Source organism: Hippoglossus stenolepis, chromosome 10, assembly GCF_022539355.2.
Source record: "Hippoglossus stenolepis isolate QCI-W04-F060 chromosome 10, HSTE1.2, whole genome shotgun sequence".
Lineage (NCBI taxonomy): Eukaryota > Metazoa > Chordata > Actinopteri > Pleuronectiformes > Pleuronectidae > Hippoglossus > Hippoglossus stenolepis.
In genome coordinates this window covers 611840-629552 of record NC_061492.1, presented here as the reverse complement: position 1 = coordinate 629552, position 17713 = coordinate 611840, and the positions used below count along the sequence as shown (strand labels likewise).

At 48.5% G+C, this 17713-nt stretch overlaps 1 protein-coding gene across 2 annotated transcripts; it reads left to right on the top strand.

The window, feature by feature from the left end:
• Nucleotides 1-613: 613 nt before the first annotated feature.
• On the top strand, nt 614-15718 carry strn3 (striatin, calmodulin binding protein 3). 2 transcript variants are annotated; one of them, XM_035168814.2, is made up of 16 exons: nt 614-1106; nt 8741-8844; nt 9537-9610; nt 9694-9772; nt 10302-10463; nt 10540-10678; nt 10933-11068; nt 11535-11674; nt 11768-11946; nt 12327-12374; nt 12543-12664; nt 12815-12982; nt 13089-13229; nt 13367-13474; nt 13858-13944; nt 14079-15718. In XM_035168814.2, exons 1-16 carry the CDS (start codon nt 837-839, stop codon nt 14246-14248), a joined length of 2127 nt encoding a protein of 708 aa, XP_035024705.1. In that variant the 5' UTR covers nt 614-836; the 3' UTR covers nt 14249-15718. The 2 variants fall into 2 exon arrangements, with proteins under 2 accessions (XP_035024705.1, XP_035024706.1); XM_035168815.2 differs by lacking the exon at nt 614-1106 and adding an exon at nt 8467-8648.
• Nucleotides 15719-17713: the final 1995 nt, after the last annotated feature.

Below are 17713 nucleotides of genomic sequence, written 5' to 3'. Positions count from 1 at the left end.
GAGAGAGACACACACACACAGAGGGGGAGAGAGAGAGAGTACAGAGAGGGAGAGAGAGACACAGAGAGGGGGAGAGAGAGAGAGAGAGAGAGAGAGAGGTGGGGGAGAGAGAGAGAGAGGTGGGGGAGAGAGAGAGAGAGAGGTGGGGGAGAGAGAGAGAGAGAGAGGGAGGTGGGGGAGAGAGAGAGACACACAAGAGGGGGTTAGAGAGAGAGACAAGAGAGGGGGAGGGAGAGAGAGAGAGAGAGGTGGGGGAGAGAGAGAGAGAGAGAGGTGGGGAGAGAGAGAGACACACACACACAGAGGGGGTTAGAGAGAGAGACACACAGAGAGGGGGAGGGAGAGAGAGAGAGAGAGGTGGGGGGAGAGAGAGAGAGAGAGGTGGGGGAGAGAGAGAGAGAGAGGGGGGGAGAGAGGTGAGAGAGAGAGAGAGGTGGGGGGAGAGAGAGAGAGAGAGGTGGGGGAGAGAGAGGAGAGAGAGAGAGAGGGGGAGAGAGAGAGAGAGAGAGGTGGGGGAGAGAGAGAGAGAGTGGGGGAGAGAGAGAGAGGGAGAGAGAGGTGGGGGAGAGAGAGAGAGAGGTGGGGGAGAGAGAGAGAGAGAGAGAGAGGGGGAGAGAGGAGTAATGGCGGCCGGGTAGACACACACACACACCGACACCTCGTCCACAAGCAGCCGCACTCACCGCAGCCCTCCGGGGGCAGCTACCTCACACACCGCGGCGGAGCCTCAGAACCGGAGCGGACTCACGGGCTTCAGCTGGAAGCGGAATCCGTCCTTGGACCTCTGCTGCCCGGGACTTTCCTTCTCCTTCTCCCCGAGAGAGAGGGAGGAAAACATGGATGAGCAGCCCGGCGGAGGAGGAGGGGTCGGAGCGGGCGCTCTGAGGCAGCCTCCACCGCCGCAGCAGCAGCTCCAGCCGGGAGGCGCCGGCAGCGCCAACCCGCCGATCGGAGGTGGAGGGATCATGGTGCCGCACCAGCCGGACGAGCTGCCCCGGCCCCAGCAGCAGTACACCATCCCCGGCATCCTGCACTACATCCAGCACGAGTGGGCCCGGTTCGAGATGGAGAGGGCGCACTGGGAGGTGGAGAGGGCCGAGCTCCAGGTTAGCACACCCCGCTAGCTTAGCGGCGAACGCCGAGCGAGTTCGCAGCCCGGGCCGGTGCTCGGTCCGCGGGTCACCGGGACTCGGACCGACGCTGCGAACCGTTGGTTTCTTTCCCTCCGGACGTTCAGACTCCATCTGGGCACTTAGCAGGCTGGAGCTAGCGGTTAGCTCCACTGCAGCTAGCCGCTAGCTCCAGCCTGGCTCTCGGTTCTTCTGGGGTTTCCTCCTGAGTTTGTTTCCTCCTCGAACATCTGAACTCCAGAGCAGAAGTGGACCCAGCAGACATGTCCACGTTCTGCCGTGTTGGTGTGTCCCGCTAGCTGGGTTAGCTGGAGACTAGTTAGCTGGAGACCTGCTAGCTGGGTTAGCTGGAGACTAGCTCAGGTGGAAGAATGCTCCCTTTACTTTTAAAGAGTTTCTAAAACGTGTGAAAACAACTCTAGTGTAAATACTTCAATACTAACAAGAGACATGTACTCGGAACAAGTGAAGGACAGGACAACAGCACGTGTCCTGAGGTTCAGATCATTCAGACCCATGTGTCTCCGTGCAGGACTCGTTATTCATATTGGGATGTCGAGCAGGAGTCTGCTGGTGGAGACAAATCACTTAATTCATTATAAAAGGTCAAATGTAACATTTACAAAGGGTCGGTTCAATTAGCTTTAGTCTTAATTGTAAAGGTAACCGATCAGCTGGTCACTGCAGCTCTCAAACTGAAAAACATTAATAATAGATTCAAATATTAATAAACATAAATGAGACTGGTGAGAGTGGGAGTTTCCCTCAGGACAGATGACTTCAGGCTCAGATACTTTGAGGGATGAAGTCAAACTTGTATAAGTTTGTTATAACGCTCCTGCAGCAGAGTGTTTAATGACAGGGTCTGTGTGTGTCTGTGTGCGTCTGTGTGTGTCTGTGTGCGTCTGTGTGCTCTGACTTGTCGGGCTGTGACACTGGATGCCTTCAGCATGACTCCGTCAGAGCTCCTGATAAGAAACAAACGTACGAGCTGAGGTGTCGACATTCCTGTGAACGTTGGCTGCAGGATGACGACCAATGAGCCGTGTCCCTGCTTCCACACGCGGGTAAACATTCGTCTCTTTAAGTCTCGTGTTCCGTCGTTAGTTACGTTAGTTACACCAAAATCCATTTCACCAAGAAAATCATCAAATCCTCAATTTGACAACGTGAGACCAGAGAATATTTTAGTTATTTGCTTTAGAAACGACTGAAGTCATGAGTTTCTGTCAGCTCCTCAGATGTTCTGCTCTTCTCTGTAGTTTATAACCCGTCACACACAGTTCCTGTTCTTCAGCTCCTTCGGGTCATCCAGCTGCTCAGTGGCTGTAACGCTCAGTAACGCTCAGCAGACCCGTCCCTGCGGTGGATCTTTCTAAACGTCGCGCTCATCGATAGCTTTACATCGATGTCGTCTTCACGGTGCATCTACGTACTGAGACGGACATCCGGAGAAACACGGGGGAGAACGGCCCATGTTCTGCAAGCTGATCCGTCACAGTGATGTTTGGGTCTTTTTTAATGGATTGTGTCAGTCAAACGTTTGTCATGCCAGCAAATGATTTAAAACGGTTCGTCCTGCATTTCCATCCCAGCACTACTCCTTTTAGCTTCACATACGTTCACACATCACAGCCACTCTACAGTAGATCACAGGCAGGATGACTCAGTGTTGTTGGAAAATCCTGCGCTAAGCCACACGGACGCTTTTTAATCTGCACGTTACTTCACGTGCAGCGGAAACAGACACAAATACTCTCTGAGGGTTCCTCCGGTCACTTTCTGTGACCGCTGGGACTAAAAATAAATTCTGAAAATAGCCACAGCTAAAAACACAGGAGATGCCTTGTTGACGTGAAACCTTAGCAACCTTCACTTTCTGTGAAGTGGTGAATGTTTAGTTGGTGTGAAGTGTGTGGGGAAGCTTCCTGTGTGCTCGTACCTTCAGTCTCTGCACTGGGAAAGAAGGGGATTGGTTTGTTCCTGTTTGCTGTGTAAACTGGGCAGAGTTGACTGACTGAGCCCTGCCTGCAGTTTCAGCATGATTTTTATCAAGGACTCGAACCCTCCACCAACGCCCAGCTTCACTTCTTTCTGTACACACAGGACTGTTTGTTGTGGTAAAGATTGTTCGGTGTCCGATTTGACATCAGATGATTTGTCAGCTCTGTGCAGGAAGCAGGAGGATGAGCTTTAGGTGCATGTTGGTTAACACTCTGCTGCCGATCCGCAGCCAATGGAGGAAGTGAGGAGACGACAGGAATCGTAACTTCCTGCTGCCGTCAGCGCGTCCTGGCCCCTGGTCTCTGAGCAGCCTTTCAGTTCACGTTTCATTTGAAGTATCTGTCCCTTGTGTGAGTTGTCCACATGGACCCGTTCACACCTGGTGTTAACGTTCACACCTGTTCACACCGACCAGAGGAAGTTCTTATTCAACAATGACGGGTTCGTTGTGTTTAGTTAATATTGATGTTGTAATAAATCTGTGTTTGTGAAGCAGTCAGAGGAGTGACGACACTTTGGTTCCTCATGAAACTGAGGTCAGAGGTCGTCAGCTGGCCGTCAGTGTGGCCCAGGACACAGATCAGATGAGTCCTCAATGCATCTCTGGGACGTTCACACCTGAACTTAGAGCTGTTTACAGCAGGTGTGAACTGGATCCAGAAACTGTTGTGAGTCAGATGACGACCACAGCAAACAGCAGCTCCTATGTGGAGATGATTGGTTGATCTGAATAAGATCTAAATCATGTCTTGAATCTTATCGGTTGTAAAACTTAAATCAGTTGGTGGCTCAGCAGTGATGGGGAAAAGTCTGTTACTGACAGGAAGTCAGAGTCACGTGACTGATGAGAACCAATCAGGAAGAGAACGTCTGCGTCATCGTTTACTAAAGTCTCAGTTTCTGTTCAGACTCAAACACAAACCCAGAGTTTTCAAACTGAAACGAGAGCAGTTTACACAAGTCTCTGATTCAGCTTAAAGCCTCAAGTTGAAAAGGATTCAAGTGGATTTCTGTGACCCTGTGTTAACTGTTCATTTGTTTCTTATTATAAAACTAATATCAAAGTATTTTTACATCTTTATCTAAATGTAGTAATTCTGCGTCCAATCAGAAAGCTTTCTGGAACTTTGAACGTCCTACAGCTACGGTGGCGAGAAGTCCTCGACAACCGAGAGCAGGCTGTCATCACCACGTTGAGCTGCTGGTTACTGTTGACTCTGCCGCTACTGGCGACTGTAAACGTTAATCAATCTCCTCGACAGATTCGTGTTTTTACCAGATGCGTGAATATGAGGAATCGCACGAGACAGCACTTTAGATTTTTAAGCTTCGGAAACAGAAAACACACATTTCTGTCCAACTGAGTTAGAGCCAGAGGGTTAAAGGTCAGCCTGTTGGCCTGGAGAGTGGTGACAGGGCCACATGTTTCAGTGGGGGGGGCATGTTTTGATAAAGAGGACAGGGCTGTGGGACGAGAGGCTGTAATTAGGCTCCCTGGCCTAGTGGGCCCTGCTCTGACACCCCCATCCCAGCTGGACGCTAAAAGTAGACCGGCCTAAAATAACTAGTGTGTACACACACACACACACACACACACACACACACACACACACACACACACACACACACACACACACATACACACACACACTGGGGTTCAACTGCCTGTCAGTCACATAATAAGGGTGAATTACTTTAAAACTTTTATTTGAAAATGGTCAAATTGTGTGTGTGTGTGTGTGTGTGTGTGTGTGTGTGTGTGTGTGTGTGTGTGTGTGTGTGTGTGTGTGTGTGTGTGTGTGTGTGTGTGTGTGTGTGTGTGTGTGTGTGTGTGTGTGTGTGTGTGTGTGTGTGTGGCAGTTGTTCAGAGGAATGACCCCCCCCACCCCGTTGAACCCGGCTCGATCTGTCAGCCTGGTAAATCGGGGCCAGTGAGCTCACACCCCCCACACACACACACTCCTACCTCTTCACCCTGCTGCTGTGACCTCACTCCAGCTCTCTAAGGAGCGTTTGATTCATGCTCACCAGGTGCACGGAGCGAGAGGGGTGGTGCACGGAGCGAGAGGGGTGGTGCGCTGACAGATGAAAACATGTTCCTGCCACAGACGCTCCTCAAATCAAACCTTCAGTAACAGAACGTCACAGCAAATGAATCCTTAAAGAATAAGAGAGAGAGACTTATATTGAAATAGACAAAAAGTTCAGTGAACTTGTAAAACTGGGTTGAGAGAATGCTAAGCTAATAGGTTCCCTTCGGCTCCTGTGATGTTTCCCTGTATTTCATTGACATCACCATGGAAACGACTACAAAGGTCAGAGTTCAGCCGCTGATCCATCTGAGGGATCTTAACATTCAAACTGACGACCTGTGAATGGACTCGGCGTTGATCATAAACTATAAATACAGATATTAAGCCAAAATATCTGTGATACGAGCGCTGCCATCTTGGAGCCGTGGTATCGAAGTCCCGCCCACACACACTCTCGACCAATCGACCACTGTTGTCCATCTTCATTTACAGTCTGGTCTGAGTTTATGTAGAACAGAAAAGATGTGGGATAAGTTTGTTCTTTGTGTGTGTGTGTGATCTAGAGGTAAACACCTGAAGCAGTCGTGTTGTGTCAGGGAGGAGCTCCGGCTCAAAGTGCAGCGGCCGGACAAACATTAAACCAAACGTCCCACTGGTTAACGCACAGTGACACAGGAACGAGTTCAACTGTTGTGTGACGGCAAATAAACTATAAACTGAGTTGTACGAGTTCACAGTGAATCACAAACGGATTCATATTCCATGAAGAGAAACGGCTCGAGGTGGAAGCACCATGTTTAACTCTTTATTCTTATCACTCAAATGTTCATTCGTCGTGACAGTTGTTCTGGTTTAACTTTCACTTGTAAAGTGTATCTCCCTCGGACCTGCGCTCACTTTACACCTGAACTACACACACCAACAATCACAAGTTACAAGACCTGAACTGAAGTTTACGTTGTGTTCGCTCCAGAGTTTATGAGACAGGTAACACAACTGCTACACACACCACGAGACGTTTTTATTATCATTCTGTCATGAATGAATTATTCCTGAACGTATTTATCCTGGAGGAAGCACTGCACATATTCCACGACTGCTGTGAACCTGGGTTAACACGTTTCAGTCTTCAATCACTTGTAAAGAGAACTTTTCACAAGAGATTTGAAAAATTCCCAAAACCACAGGACTTTTCTCAGCTTTAGGGTCAAATGTGAGCCTCAGTTCAGACAAAGCTGAGATTCTCCTGAATGAAAAATGATATGAAGCACGAGAGTCCTGATCAATTTAAGAAGATATAGATACTTGATCGAACCCCAGGGAAATGTAGGTGCATGTGTCGACCTATCAGTTGTATTCTGATGAAGAGCAGGCACTCCAACATGTGACTGGCGTTCTGACCGCAGGGAAACGATACCGTGTTCGTGTCGTGGTCGAATCCCTGGAACTGTCAGTGACTCACATGAAGTCATGATGGTGCCACCGACTCTGGAGCTGAACATGCTTCAAATGTTTGATGGTTTACTGTGAGGCTGCAGGATGATCTCACACACAGACACACACACACACACTGGTATGTCAGAGGCTTGTCAGGAGCTGTGGCTGTCAGTCACAGAGCCAGCCAATCAGAGCAGGTCTGAAGGAGTGTGGTGTGTTATGTAATCCTCCTCCCAGACGTCCCAGTTCACGTCCCTTCGTCTGTCTCTCTCTCTTTTGGCCAGGGGAGGACATCTGGTTTCCCCGTCGTCATGGTAACGTCCACAAGAGGAAGTCACAACCCCTGCTCCCCAGTTTGCCTCTGAACACCCCCAGTCCTCTGTTGCCATGGGTACACTGGGAAAGAGCAGTGTTTGTGTGTCTGTGTGTGTTGGTATAAATAGCTCTCAGCCTCAGGCCTCCATCAGTGTTGAGTTTCAGGAGCAGCTGCTCACAGTCAAACAGACAGAGAGACATGTGGACAGAGAGAGACACGTGGACAGAGAGAGACACGTGGACAGAGAGAGACACGTGGACAGAGAGAGACACGTGGAACGAGAGAGACATGTCGACAGAGAGAGAGAGACATGTCGGACAGAGAGACACGTGGACAGAGAGAGACATGTCGACGAGAGAGAGACATGTGGACAGAGAGACACGTTGACAGAGAGAGACACGTGGACAGAGAGAGACACGCGACAGAGAGAGAGAGAGACATGTGGACAGAGAGAGACATGTGGACAGAGACAGACATGTGGACAGAGAGAGAGACAGACATGTGGACAGAGAGAGAGACAGACATGTGGACAGAGAGAGACATGTGGACAGAGAGAGACATGGGACAGAGAGACACGGACAGAGAGAGACACGTGGACAGAGAGAGAAGAGACACGTGGACAGAGAGAGACATGTCGACAGAGAGAGAGACAGACGTGGACAGAGAGAGACATGTGGACAGAGAGAGACATGTGGACGAGAGAGAGAGACATGTGGACAGAGAGAGACACGTGGACAGAGAGAGACACGTGGACAGAGAGAGAGACACGTGGACAGAGAGAGAGACACGTGGACAGAGAGAGAGAGACACGTGGACAGAGAGAGAGAGACACGTGGACAGAGAGGGAGACATGTGGACAGAGAGATGTGGACAGAGAGAGAGAGACATGTCGAGAGATAGAGAGACATGTCGATAGAGAGATGTGGACAGAGAGAGAGACGTGGATAGAGACATGTGGATAGAGAGAGAACATGTGGACAGAGAGAGCACATGTGGATAGAGAGAGACATGTGGATAGAGAGATGTGGACAGAGAGAGAGACATGTGGATAGAGAGACATGTGGACAGATGTATTATTGTTTGACCATATACTGTGGCTTATAGAAGGAAAAATAACCAACAAATCATAATTAAGAAACTTAAACATATATTCAAATTCTGAATTTAAAGCAACACTATGTAACTGTCACTGAGCAGCAGCGCCCCCTGCAGGCTCAGTGAATCAATGTGTTGAGCTCTGAACGCTGGATATTACCCATGATCCTCTGCTTCCTGACCCTGAAGAGCTGCAGCTGCAACAAATCCACCAAACTGTTCAGAATTCTTCATGTTTAACAGTTTCCTGCTGAATATTGGAGATAAACTCTGGTTGTTAATAACTTCAGAGTGTTTTGAACTGATCTCAGTTCAGCTTCACTCTTCAGCTGCAGCTGGTTGTGACAGTTGAAGCTGACTCTCAGTCAGTTCTTCTCCCAGGAGATGGAACCCACTCAGCAGAGTCACAGAGAACAGACGCTCAGGGAGTGAAGGAGGAAACTTTCTGATGTTCACACTCACACATCAGACTCACTTTCATCCAGCTGCTGCTTTCAGGTCGATAACGTTTCGTAAAGTGAAGCCTGCTTCTTCTCCGTCTCTGCTCTCTCTGCTCTGGGCTTCTGAGTGAACATGTGGTACAACAATTTCAAGATATTGTAGAATTCTGAGAAACCTCCAAACTCAACTCATGTATGTAACGATGAACGTGTTCGGAGACGTAAATGTTGAAAAGTCCGTTTGATGACCACATGAATGATCCTCTCCTGTGTGTCTGTCTGCAGGCGAGGATAGCGTTCCTACAGGGAGAGAGGAAAGGTCAGGAGAACCTGAAGAACGACCTGGTTAGAAGAATAAAAATGTTAGAATATGCCCTCAAGCAAGAAAGGTAAGAAATGACTTTCACCACTGACAGTGAATGTGTCTGTCATCACAGGACTCGTTTGTTTAACAGGATTTAATGTCCATGCAGCTGAGCTTTTTATGTTGTAGCTCTTTACTGCAGTTTCTATCGATCTGTCAGATTACCGATGGTTTTCCCTCCTTCCAGGTCAGAAAACCCAACAGTTGATGTTTAACCAGCTTTATAGTTTTATTCCTTCATCAAAGCTTCTGTTTGTCACTGATCTAAAACGAGCTGGAAGCACAAGCTGATCTTTAACTATGTTCAGACACGAACTCTGGAAAATACTCACAACAACAGGAACATGTGGGGAACATCCAGGCGAGGGGCGGAGCCTGTAGAGCAGCAGGAGGCCGGACATGACGTATAAACTCTGCTGTGGAAAGATCAGTGTTGTTGTTTCCAGCTCATCCACACCGGTGTCGGCCCTCATCACCAAAAGATCTGGAATAATAACAATTATACTTTTATTTCATGGTGCCTTTCTAGAAAACCTGGGACACTTTACAATACATCAAAAATAAACGAATCAGGAGTCCTCTGTAGCTGTCCTCCTAACCCTGACGTTTCACTGTGTTTATATATCTTCAGATAACATGTCACAGCGTCACAGCTGCTGCTGACCTCGGCCGGAACTTTAACATCTTCACCGTTGTTCTGCTTTGTTTCCTCATCAGAGCAAAATATCACAAGTTAAAATATGGAACCGAGTTAAACCAAGGGGACATGAAGATGCCCAGCTTTGAATCAGGTAGGTGGTCCGTCCGTCCGTCCGTCTGTGGGGTTCTGTGTTTGTGTTACTTCATCGCCTGTCCTGTGGGTTTTGTCCTTCAGACACCAAAGACTCGGAGGTCTCTGCTGTTCCTGCCAACAGTCAGCTCACCTGGAAACAAGGCCGACAGCTCCTCAGACAGTAAGAACACACCGGAGAGGTTCAGCCTCTGACGCACTTTAGAGAAACATCAACACCGACTTTACCTTCAACAGATTATCTCCTCAGGTTTTTAATACAGTTTATCCTCAGTTTCTCAAACAACACAATCAACATATCACTGACGACAGAAGTCCCTGTTCCTCCCTGGAAACTTTCTAATGTCTTAAGATTTTAAGATCTCAGATTTTTGTTCTTCCACCTGCCTCAGTAATCTGCAAACATTTCCTCAACCCGGAGGTTGACAGCAGATGCTACATGGAAGAACACAGGAATCAATAAATCTTTCTCCATTTCAAATGTTTCAAACCTTTCAGATAATGATTCTATGGTTTTAATACGCAAACGTAATCTGGTTTGTTGTTTTGGGGAAACCTGTCAGAGACCTGTCGTCAGTCTGCGGGTCCACGACCGGTTTCCAGGCTCTGGACAGATGCTGTTTAATGATTGCTTTCATCATTTTTAATGTCTTGTTTTGTGTGTGTGTGTGTGTGTGTGTGCGTGTGCGCAGGTACCTGCAGGAAGTCGGATACACAGACACCATCCTGGACGTTCGTACACAGAGGGTTCGCTCTCTGCTCGGCCTGTCGGGCTCCGAGCAGAACGGGTCTGTGGAGAACAAGAACCTGCAGCACCTGATCAACGGGACGGAGCGCCGCAGGGACAGCAAGAGGTACACACACACACACACACAGCTAGTGGGGTCAGAGGTCACACAGAGGTAACATCTGACAGTTGTTTGTGTCCAGGAGTCCAGGTGATGTTCTGGAGACGTTTAACTTCCTGGAGAACGCAGAGGACAGCGACGAGGATGAGGATGAGGAGGGAGACCTGATGGACGACATCAGTCCAGGCAAACACCATCGAGCCAAGAAACACAAGACCAAGGCACGCACACACACACACACACACACACACAGAGACACACTCAACCCTGTGCAATGCCTTATTCCTTATTTTACTTCCTTCCTATTATCTCCTTGCCAGCTCACCCTCCCTCTTTTCCTCCCCTCCGTCCATCCTTCTCCCTGGGGAGTGCTGCCTCTCTCTCCTCTAATGCTTCTTTCCTTCATGTTTACTTCTCTCTCCTTGTCCCCATCAAAGTTATTTCTTCTTCTGATTGTCTTGCTCTGCTCCTCCAGGTGGGGAACGAGGGCCTGGCGTCGGAGGATGACGCAGACACAGAGGAGGCACTGAAGGAGTTTGACTTCCTGGTGACAGCAGAGGACGGAGAGGGAGCAGGCGAAGCTCGGAGCTCTGGAGATGGAACCGAGTGGTGTGAGTGACACGGATAAAACACACACTCACCTCACGTACACAAGTCCGACACACTTTGAAGTGACACCACCATTACTGCGAACCCACTGACGGAGGAAGTTGTGTAGACACTCGTCTGACGGGAACAACGTACAACCTGCGATGTTCTGCCACCAGGGGCCTAGCTTGGCATGATGGGAGTTCACAGTCTTCATTATGAGTTAGTTGTTGGTGCAGCACTGTGGCATGATGGGAGTTGTAGTGTTCTCCTGGTTAGGATTCTCCTGGATGGTCTCCTCCTTTAATCTCAATCTGAGTGACACGATACTGTTAAAGTGGAAACATAAAGAGCGGCTCCATGTGGTCAGACCGGACAGAGCTGCTGCTCTACAGCGCCCCCTGGTCAGACCTGGTCCATTTAATGGAGAACTGTGAAAGTGAAATCCAAGTTTTATTAAACTTTCTGTCTCTGCTTCTCTCTCTGTAGCGGAGCCTCTACCGTTTCCTACTGGTGGGGGGAAGTCCTTCCTGTTGGGGGGGTCGGACGACGTGTTGGAGAGCGTGCTGGGTCTGGGTGACCTCGCTGACCTCACCGTCACCAACGACGAAACAGACTACAGCTACGACGTGAGGACACAAACAAAACCACAGCTGCACAGTATTTAACAGGCATTCGGTCGATGAATTTAATGAGATGAATCTTCCATGTGTTTACCTCAGCTGCCAACCAATAAGGACTCTTCGTTCAGGAAGACCTGGAACCCCAAGTATACGCTGCGGAGCCACTTTGATGGCGTTCGAGCGCTGGCCTTCCACCCTGTCGAGCCCTGCCTGGTCACCGTGTCCGAGGACCACACCCTCAAGCTGTGGAACCTCACCAAGACCGTCCCCGCCAAAAAGTACATCAGCTGCACCTCTGAAAACAAACCAGGGCATAAGACACTGAGGGTTAAACAGCGTGTTTCTGTCGTCAGCATTATCCTCATTCAACACAAGCCGGTGGAGACACTTTGTATTTAGCTTCTCATTCATCTCAAATCAGAAAAGGTTGATTTCCTCCACATCCTGCAGCTCCAGAGATAATCCTGTCTTCTCAGACCGGACAGTTCCTTCCTCTTTGCATCTCATTTTCCTCAGATTAGTTTCAAATACAGAGCCCGTCAGTGTCGTACACATAATCCTGGTAAAGGATCCCCCTCAGGATTTACTGCCTCATAACGGAGCTCAGCAAAGTTGATGGTGATGTGTTAAATAAAACCTTATTTCCACTGTTTCCTAGAAGTGCCTCTTTTGATGTGGAGCCCGTCTACACATTCAGAGCCCATGTGTACGTATCTTCACTCGCACACAGCCGATGTCATTTATCCTGAGTCCATGTGTGTCCACTTGTGTTGGTGCTTCGACAAACTAATGCTACATCCACACTCCGACTCTTCAGTTTGAAAATGAGCCCGTTGTGTTGAGGATGTCGCCTGAAGCCTCCTCTGTCTTCCAGTGGTCCAGTGTTGTCGTTGGCAATGACCTCCAGTGGTGAGCAGTGTTTCAGTGGAGGCATCGACTCGACCATCCAATGGTGGAACATCCCCAGCTCAAATGTTGACCCCTACGACACCTACGGTACACACACACACACACACACACACACACACACACACTCACACTCGGACAGAAAGAATTTGTCACTTCTACAAAACTGTCAAAGTAAAAGAGTCAAATCTTTTCAGTTTTATTAACATCCTTCCCCTCTTTCTTCTCCTGTCCAATCAGATCCCAGCGTTCTTGCTGGGTCGTGGGTGGGGCACACAGATGCTGTGTGGGGATTGGCTTATAGCGGTATCAAGAACCGCCTCCTGTCCTGCTCGGCAGACGGAACGGTGAAACTGTGGAATCCGACGGAGAAAAACCCCTGCATCTGCACTTTCAACACAAACAAGGGTGAGAGCACCGGGAGGAGGACAGAGCGCCCCCTGGAGGAGACAGCTCAACATAACCGCTTCCGTGAAAACACCCTCCATTTGTTAACGTGTGTGTGTGTCTGCAGAACACGGGATCCCCACATCAGTGGACTTTAACGGCTGTGACCCCGCCCACATGGTGGCGTCCTTTAACAGTGGAGACGTGGTGGTGTACGACCTGGAGACCTCCCAGCAAGCACTGGTGCTGAAGGGTCAGGGGGACAGCTGTGAGCGCACACACACTCACTCACACACACACTCTCTCACACACACACTCTCACACACACACACACACACACACAGATTCAACAGTAGTGTGTAATGATGCAGACCTTTCATCCTTTTCCCTTTCTGTTTTTTAAAGCCCTCCCGGGTTCGAATCATATCAACAAGGTGGTGAGTCATCCCACGCTGCCGGCCACCATCACCGCCCATGAAGACCGACACATCAAGTTCTACGACAACAAGTCAGGTCAGTCTGCGGAGCCGCTCACTGGGATGGTGGATGTAGTTTTGGGCCATTGGACGAATATATCGTCTCAACGATCGGCTGAGTTCATGGTCGGTTGTTTTTATGGGGCAATTATTGACGTCAGTCGTGTTTATTTGCAAACTAAGCAGGAAGTAAGATCTGAACAAAAGTTCCCAGGAGACACCGTCAGGACTTAACACTGACCACGTGTCATCACGTTATTCAGGACACAATACCAGAACCTTTGAGTTGTGCTATATTTTAATATTTTGTATTTAATATGCTATGTATCTTCGTACACTAGGCTGACAGTGCAAATTGTAGCATATCTCTCTGTATGAACCGGCTCTCATCTTCCTGTCGGACCTCCTCTGTCTGTGCAGGTAAAGTGATCCACGCCATGGTGGCTCACCTGGACGCAGTGACCAGCCTGGCGGTGGATCCTAACGGGATCTACCTGATGTCTGGCAGTAAGTCTCTCACACACACAACACACAACCACACACACACGCACACACACACACACACACACACACACACACTTGAATCAAACTGTGTGTAAAGATGAGTCAGTGATGTAATGGATGACACGTCTCCTCCTCAGGTCACGACTGCTCCCTGCGTCTTTGGAACCTCGACAGTAAAACGTGCGTTCAGGAGATCACGGCTCACCGGAAGAAGAGCGAGGAGGCCATCTATGACGTGGCCTTCCATCCCTCCAAGGCCTTCATCGCCTCCGCCGGAGCCGACGCCCTCGCCAGGGTCTACGTGTAGACAAGGAGGAGAGGAAACAGACAAACCTGGGGCGAGAGACTCAGACAGACAGAGAGAGAGAGGAGACAGGCTGGTCTGTTCACACACTAAAAGGATTCAGGTCTGTTCAGGTCTCTGAACACAGAATATATATTAAAGACTGGAGGTGACGAGCATCTGGACACACACACACACACACACACACACACACACACACTCAGAGGCTGAGCGCTGCCGTCTCCCTGCGACTGAGCGAAGAGACGTTCAGCAGCAGGAACGTTGTGGAAACGTTGTTTGAACCTGCAGGTCGACACACAGCAGCTCGTCTGTCCTGTGATGTCCCCCCCCGCCCCCGTGTGCTGGGTCCCTCACGCAGCTCTGATGACACTACATGGAGCCCCCACCCTGCGCAGACCGGAGAAGCAGGCGTCAAAGGAGTTAAAGGAAAAATCCCTCAGATCTCGTTTCTGTCTCTGTGGTTCCGTCTGTTTTTCGTCTTGTTGTTGAACGGCGTCGTTGCCAGGTTACAGAATCCACCGGACTCCCTGTTAACGAACAGGGACGAGCGTTAACGTCCTTTATCAAACAAACACCAGTGGAGTCTGCTGCTCTCCTGAAGACGGACTTTCCCACAGTTTTCAAACCTTTGATGGATCAGTGAATCGGTGATGGAGATATGATGATTGACAGCAGCTCTGAACTGAAACCCTCCTGATGCTGGTGTCGCTCTCACCTGCTGCTAAAGTGACTCACGGCCGTTTCCAGAGTCAAACTTCTGTTTGAGCAGAAACATCCTCGAGTGTCGAGTCAGTGCCGACGTGGCCTGAGAGGGGGTGTCAGTGCCCCGTGACATCACTGTGAAGAGATTCACAAAGTCACCGAACATCAACCAGGAAGACAACGGCAGGAGGAACATCTGAGGCCGATTTCTCCTTTAGAGCGTCGACCTCCAGCCGGGCGGAGGGAAACTGGTCCGGACTCAACACGGGAGCAGGTCATCGGATTCTAACCCGTCGTGGTTTCTCTTTATTTACGTTTTTTAACAATGAAATCTGAACCAAAGCTTAGATTTTAACCTGCAAAACTTTTTACGGTGTTTTTAAAGAATATAAATTGAGATGAAGTTGGAGAAAAACATCATCTGTGGATTTCGTTCAGAAACTTAATGACAACCACGTCGGGTCAGACGTCCGATTGTCTGTTGCCGTTTGTCTCCCTGACGAGGTGTGAGCCGATTGGATGATTGGTCGATTCTTTCCCACCTCAGCCATCGGTGGGCCAATCAGAGCCCTGCGTTTAAACTCCACCCATGTGAGAGCGAAGCATTCAGTGGTTGAGCGTTATTGTTTTTGTTTGTGTAAAATAAATCTAGTTTTTATAATCCCTTTTTTATCAGCGTCTCGTTAACGGCACAGAGGAGGTTCCTCTCTCCCGTCCAGTCAGAAGCCCCGCCCACCTCCCCCCCATGGTAGAGACACTACAGGCACAAAACTAATTTCATGCACTTCTCATTTTTGCTTTTGCTTCTTTTTTAATATCAGACCAGTTGAAAGAAAACATCCAGAAAAGGCTTTTAGGTTTTTATTTTAATAAATCACAAATCTCCACTTCAGCTTCACTTCCATTCACCAGACTCACCAGTTCGATTCCTGTTAGTGGTCCGAAGGTTTGATTCATAGATTTTATTCATAAACATGGCGCACGTTGTTTTATCTCTAAGTCATTAAAACGGATCCTTCTGTAAAAACATGTCGACAAAACCAACTGAGGAGTTTCAACCAGTTTTAAATAACAAGGCCTCATTTGCATATTTACACTGAATTCACAAACCGTGTCAAATACAAAGAATTCTCTTCATGTCAGTGATGAGCTGGGGAAGTTTCATGGTGATATTTATTTAACTGTTCACACTTGTTTGATATGAAGAGACACAACTTGAAGTTCCCCCTCTCAGTTTGTTACGGTTTAATGTCGTCAGCACGAGAACTCAAATTAAAAGTCAAACTTCGTGGTGTCAGGTGATCCCGTCGCAAATGTTCGATTCCATTTGTCTGAAACCGGACAGGTGGAAGCCCCGCCCTGTTCAGGGGTCATCTCTTCTTCTTTGGTTTTCTGGCAGACTGGAGGAGCACTGCTGCCTCCTGCTGGTTAACAACCGAATCGTAAGTTTCTGTAACTTAGCAACCAATTGCAGAGTAGACGATCCACTTCCTGTTTACATCACAGGTGTTTTCAGTGTGGACGGAGATCGGCTCTGATCCGGAGCTAGAACCCTCGTGTTAGGAAAGTGTGAGAGACGAAGACTTGATGTGAGGAGTGAAACTCTTCTTCCTCAGCGGCTCCCGGAGGTCGGACACGTCCACCTGATCCCGAACTCACTGAGGCCACGTCCAAATCAAAATGTCTCCGAGAATCACCAGTCGCACGTTCACTCAGACGATCACATGAACCTGTGATGGAGGTTTCTCTGACTGCAGGTGAAGCTGCACAAAGAGGAAGTTACTGATTTTAAATAACTTGATTTATTTAATATAAAGAAAAGCTGATAAAATCATGACGAGGTATTTGAACGTGTTGAAACCTCACAGCTCGTTTTAGAAACAGTTAATAATCCAGGAAATGTTTGGCTTTACAGAAAACCTGAACGCACCACGTCACTGCTGTGCATCGTCTGCATGCGCTGCCTTCAGGGACAATTTGCAGCTCTCCTGCTCTTCCTCCTCCTGCTCCTCTTCTTCCTCTCTTCTCCTTTCCCTGCTTCCTCTTCTTTCCGCCCCTTCCTCCTCCTCCTGCTGCTCTTCCTCCTGCTCCTCTTCTCTCTCCTGCTTCTCCTCTTCTTCCTCCAGCTCCTCTTCCTCCTCCTGCTCGTCTTCTTTTTCCTCCTCTCTCCTCCTCTCCCTCTTCTTCCTCCTCCTCTTCCTCCTGCTCCTCTTCTTCCTCCAGCTCCTCTTCCTCCTTCTCTTCCTCCTGCTCCTCTTCCTCCAGCTCCTCACCTTCATATCACTGATCTTCTCTCTTCACTTTTCTTCACGCTTCCTCCAACAGGATCTGAGTTCTTCACTGGTCAGTTTTAGTTTCTGGTTTGTTCTGATCCACAAGTTAGTTTGTTTTTGTTTCATTTTTCTAACGGGAGGTTTTTGTAACTCGAGCGGCTTCTGATCGATCACAACTCTTTTTATTTTAGTTTTATCTTCACCCAGGCTTCAACTTACTGTGTAACTAAAGACTTTTTGTTTGTGTAATGCATGATTAATACAATAAAAGTATTTTTTCTAGTCTTCCAAAAAATGGATAAAAAAAGTTCTGATCAGTTTGCGAGTTTTGATGAGTTTTGTAATTTTTTTTTTGATTTACAAACTATGAAACAACAGATTTTAAAGATTGTACCACAAAGCAGAATACAACTGTTGAAATGTATATAAAATGTCTATAATAACTATTAAATGGTGTAACTGTACAGATGCTGCTGCTCTGGTCCTTATTCTG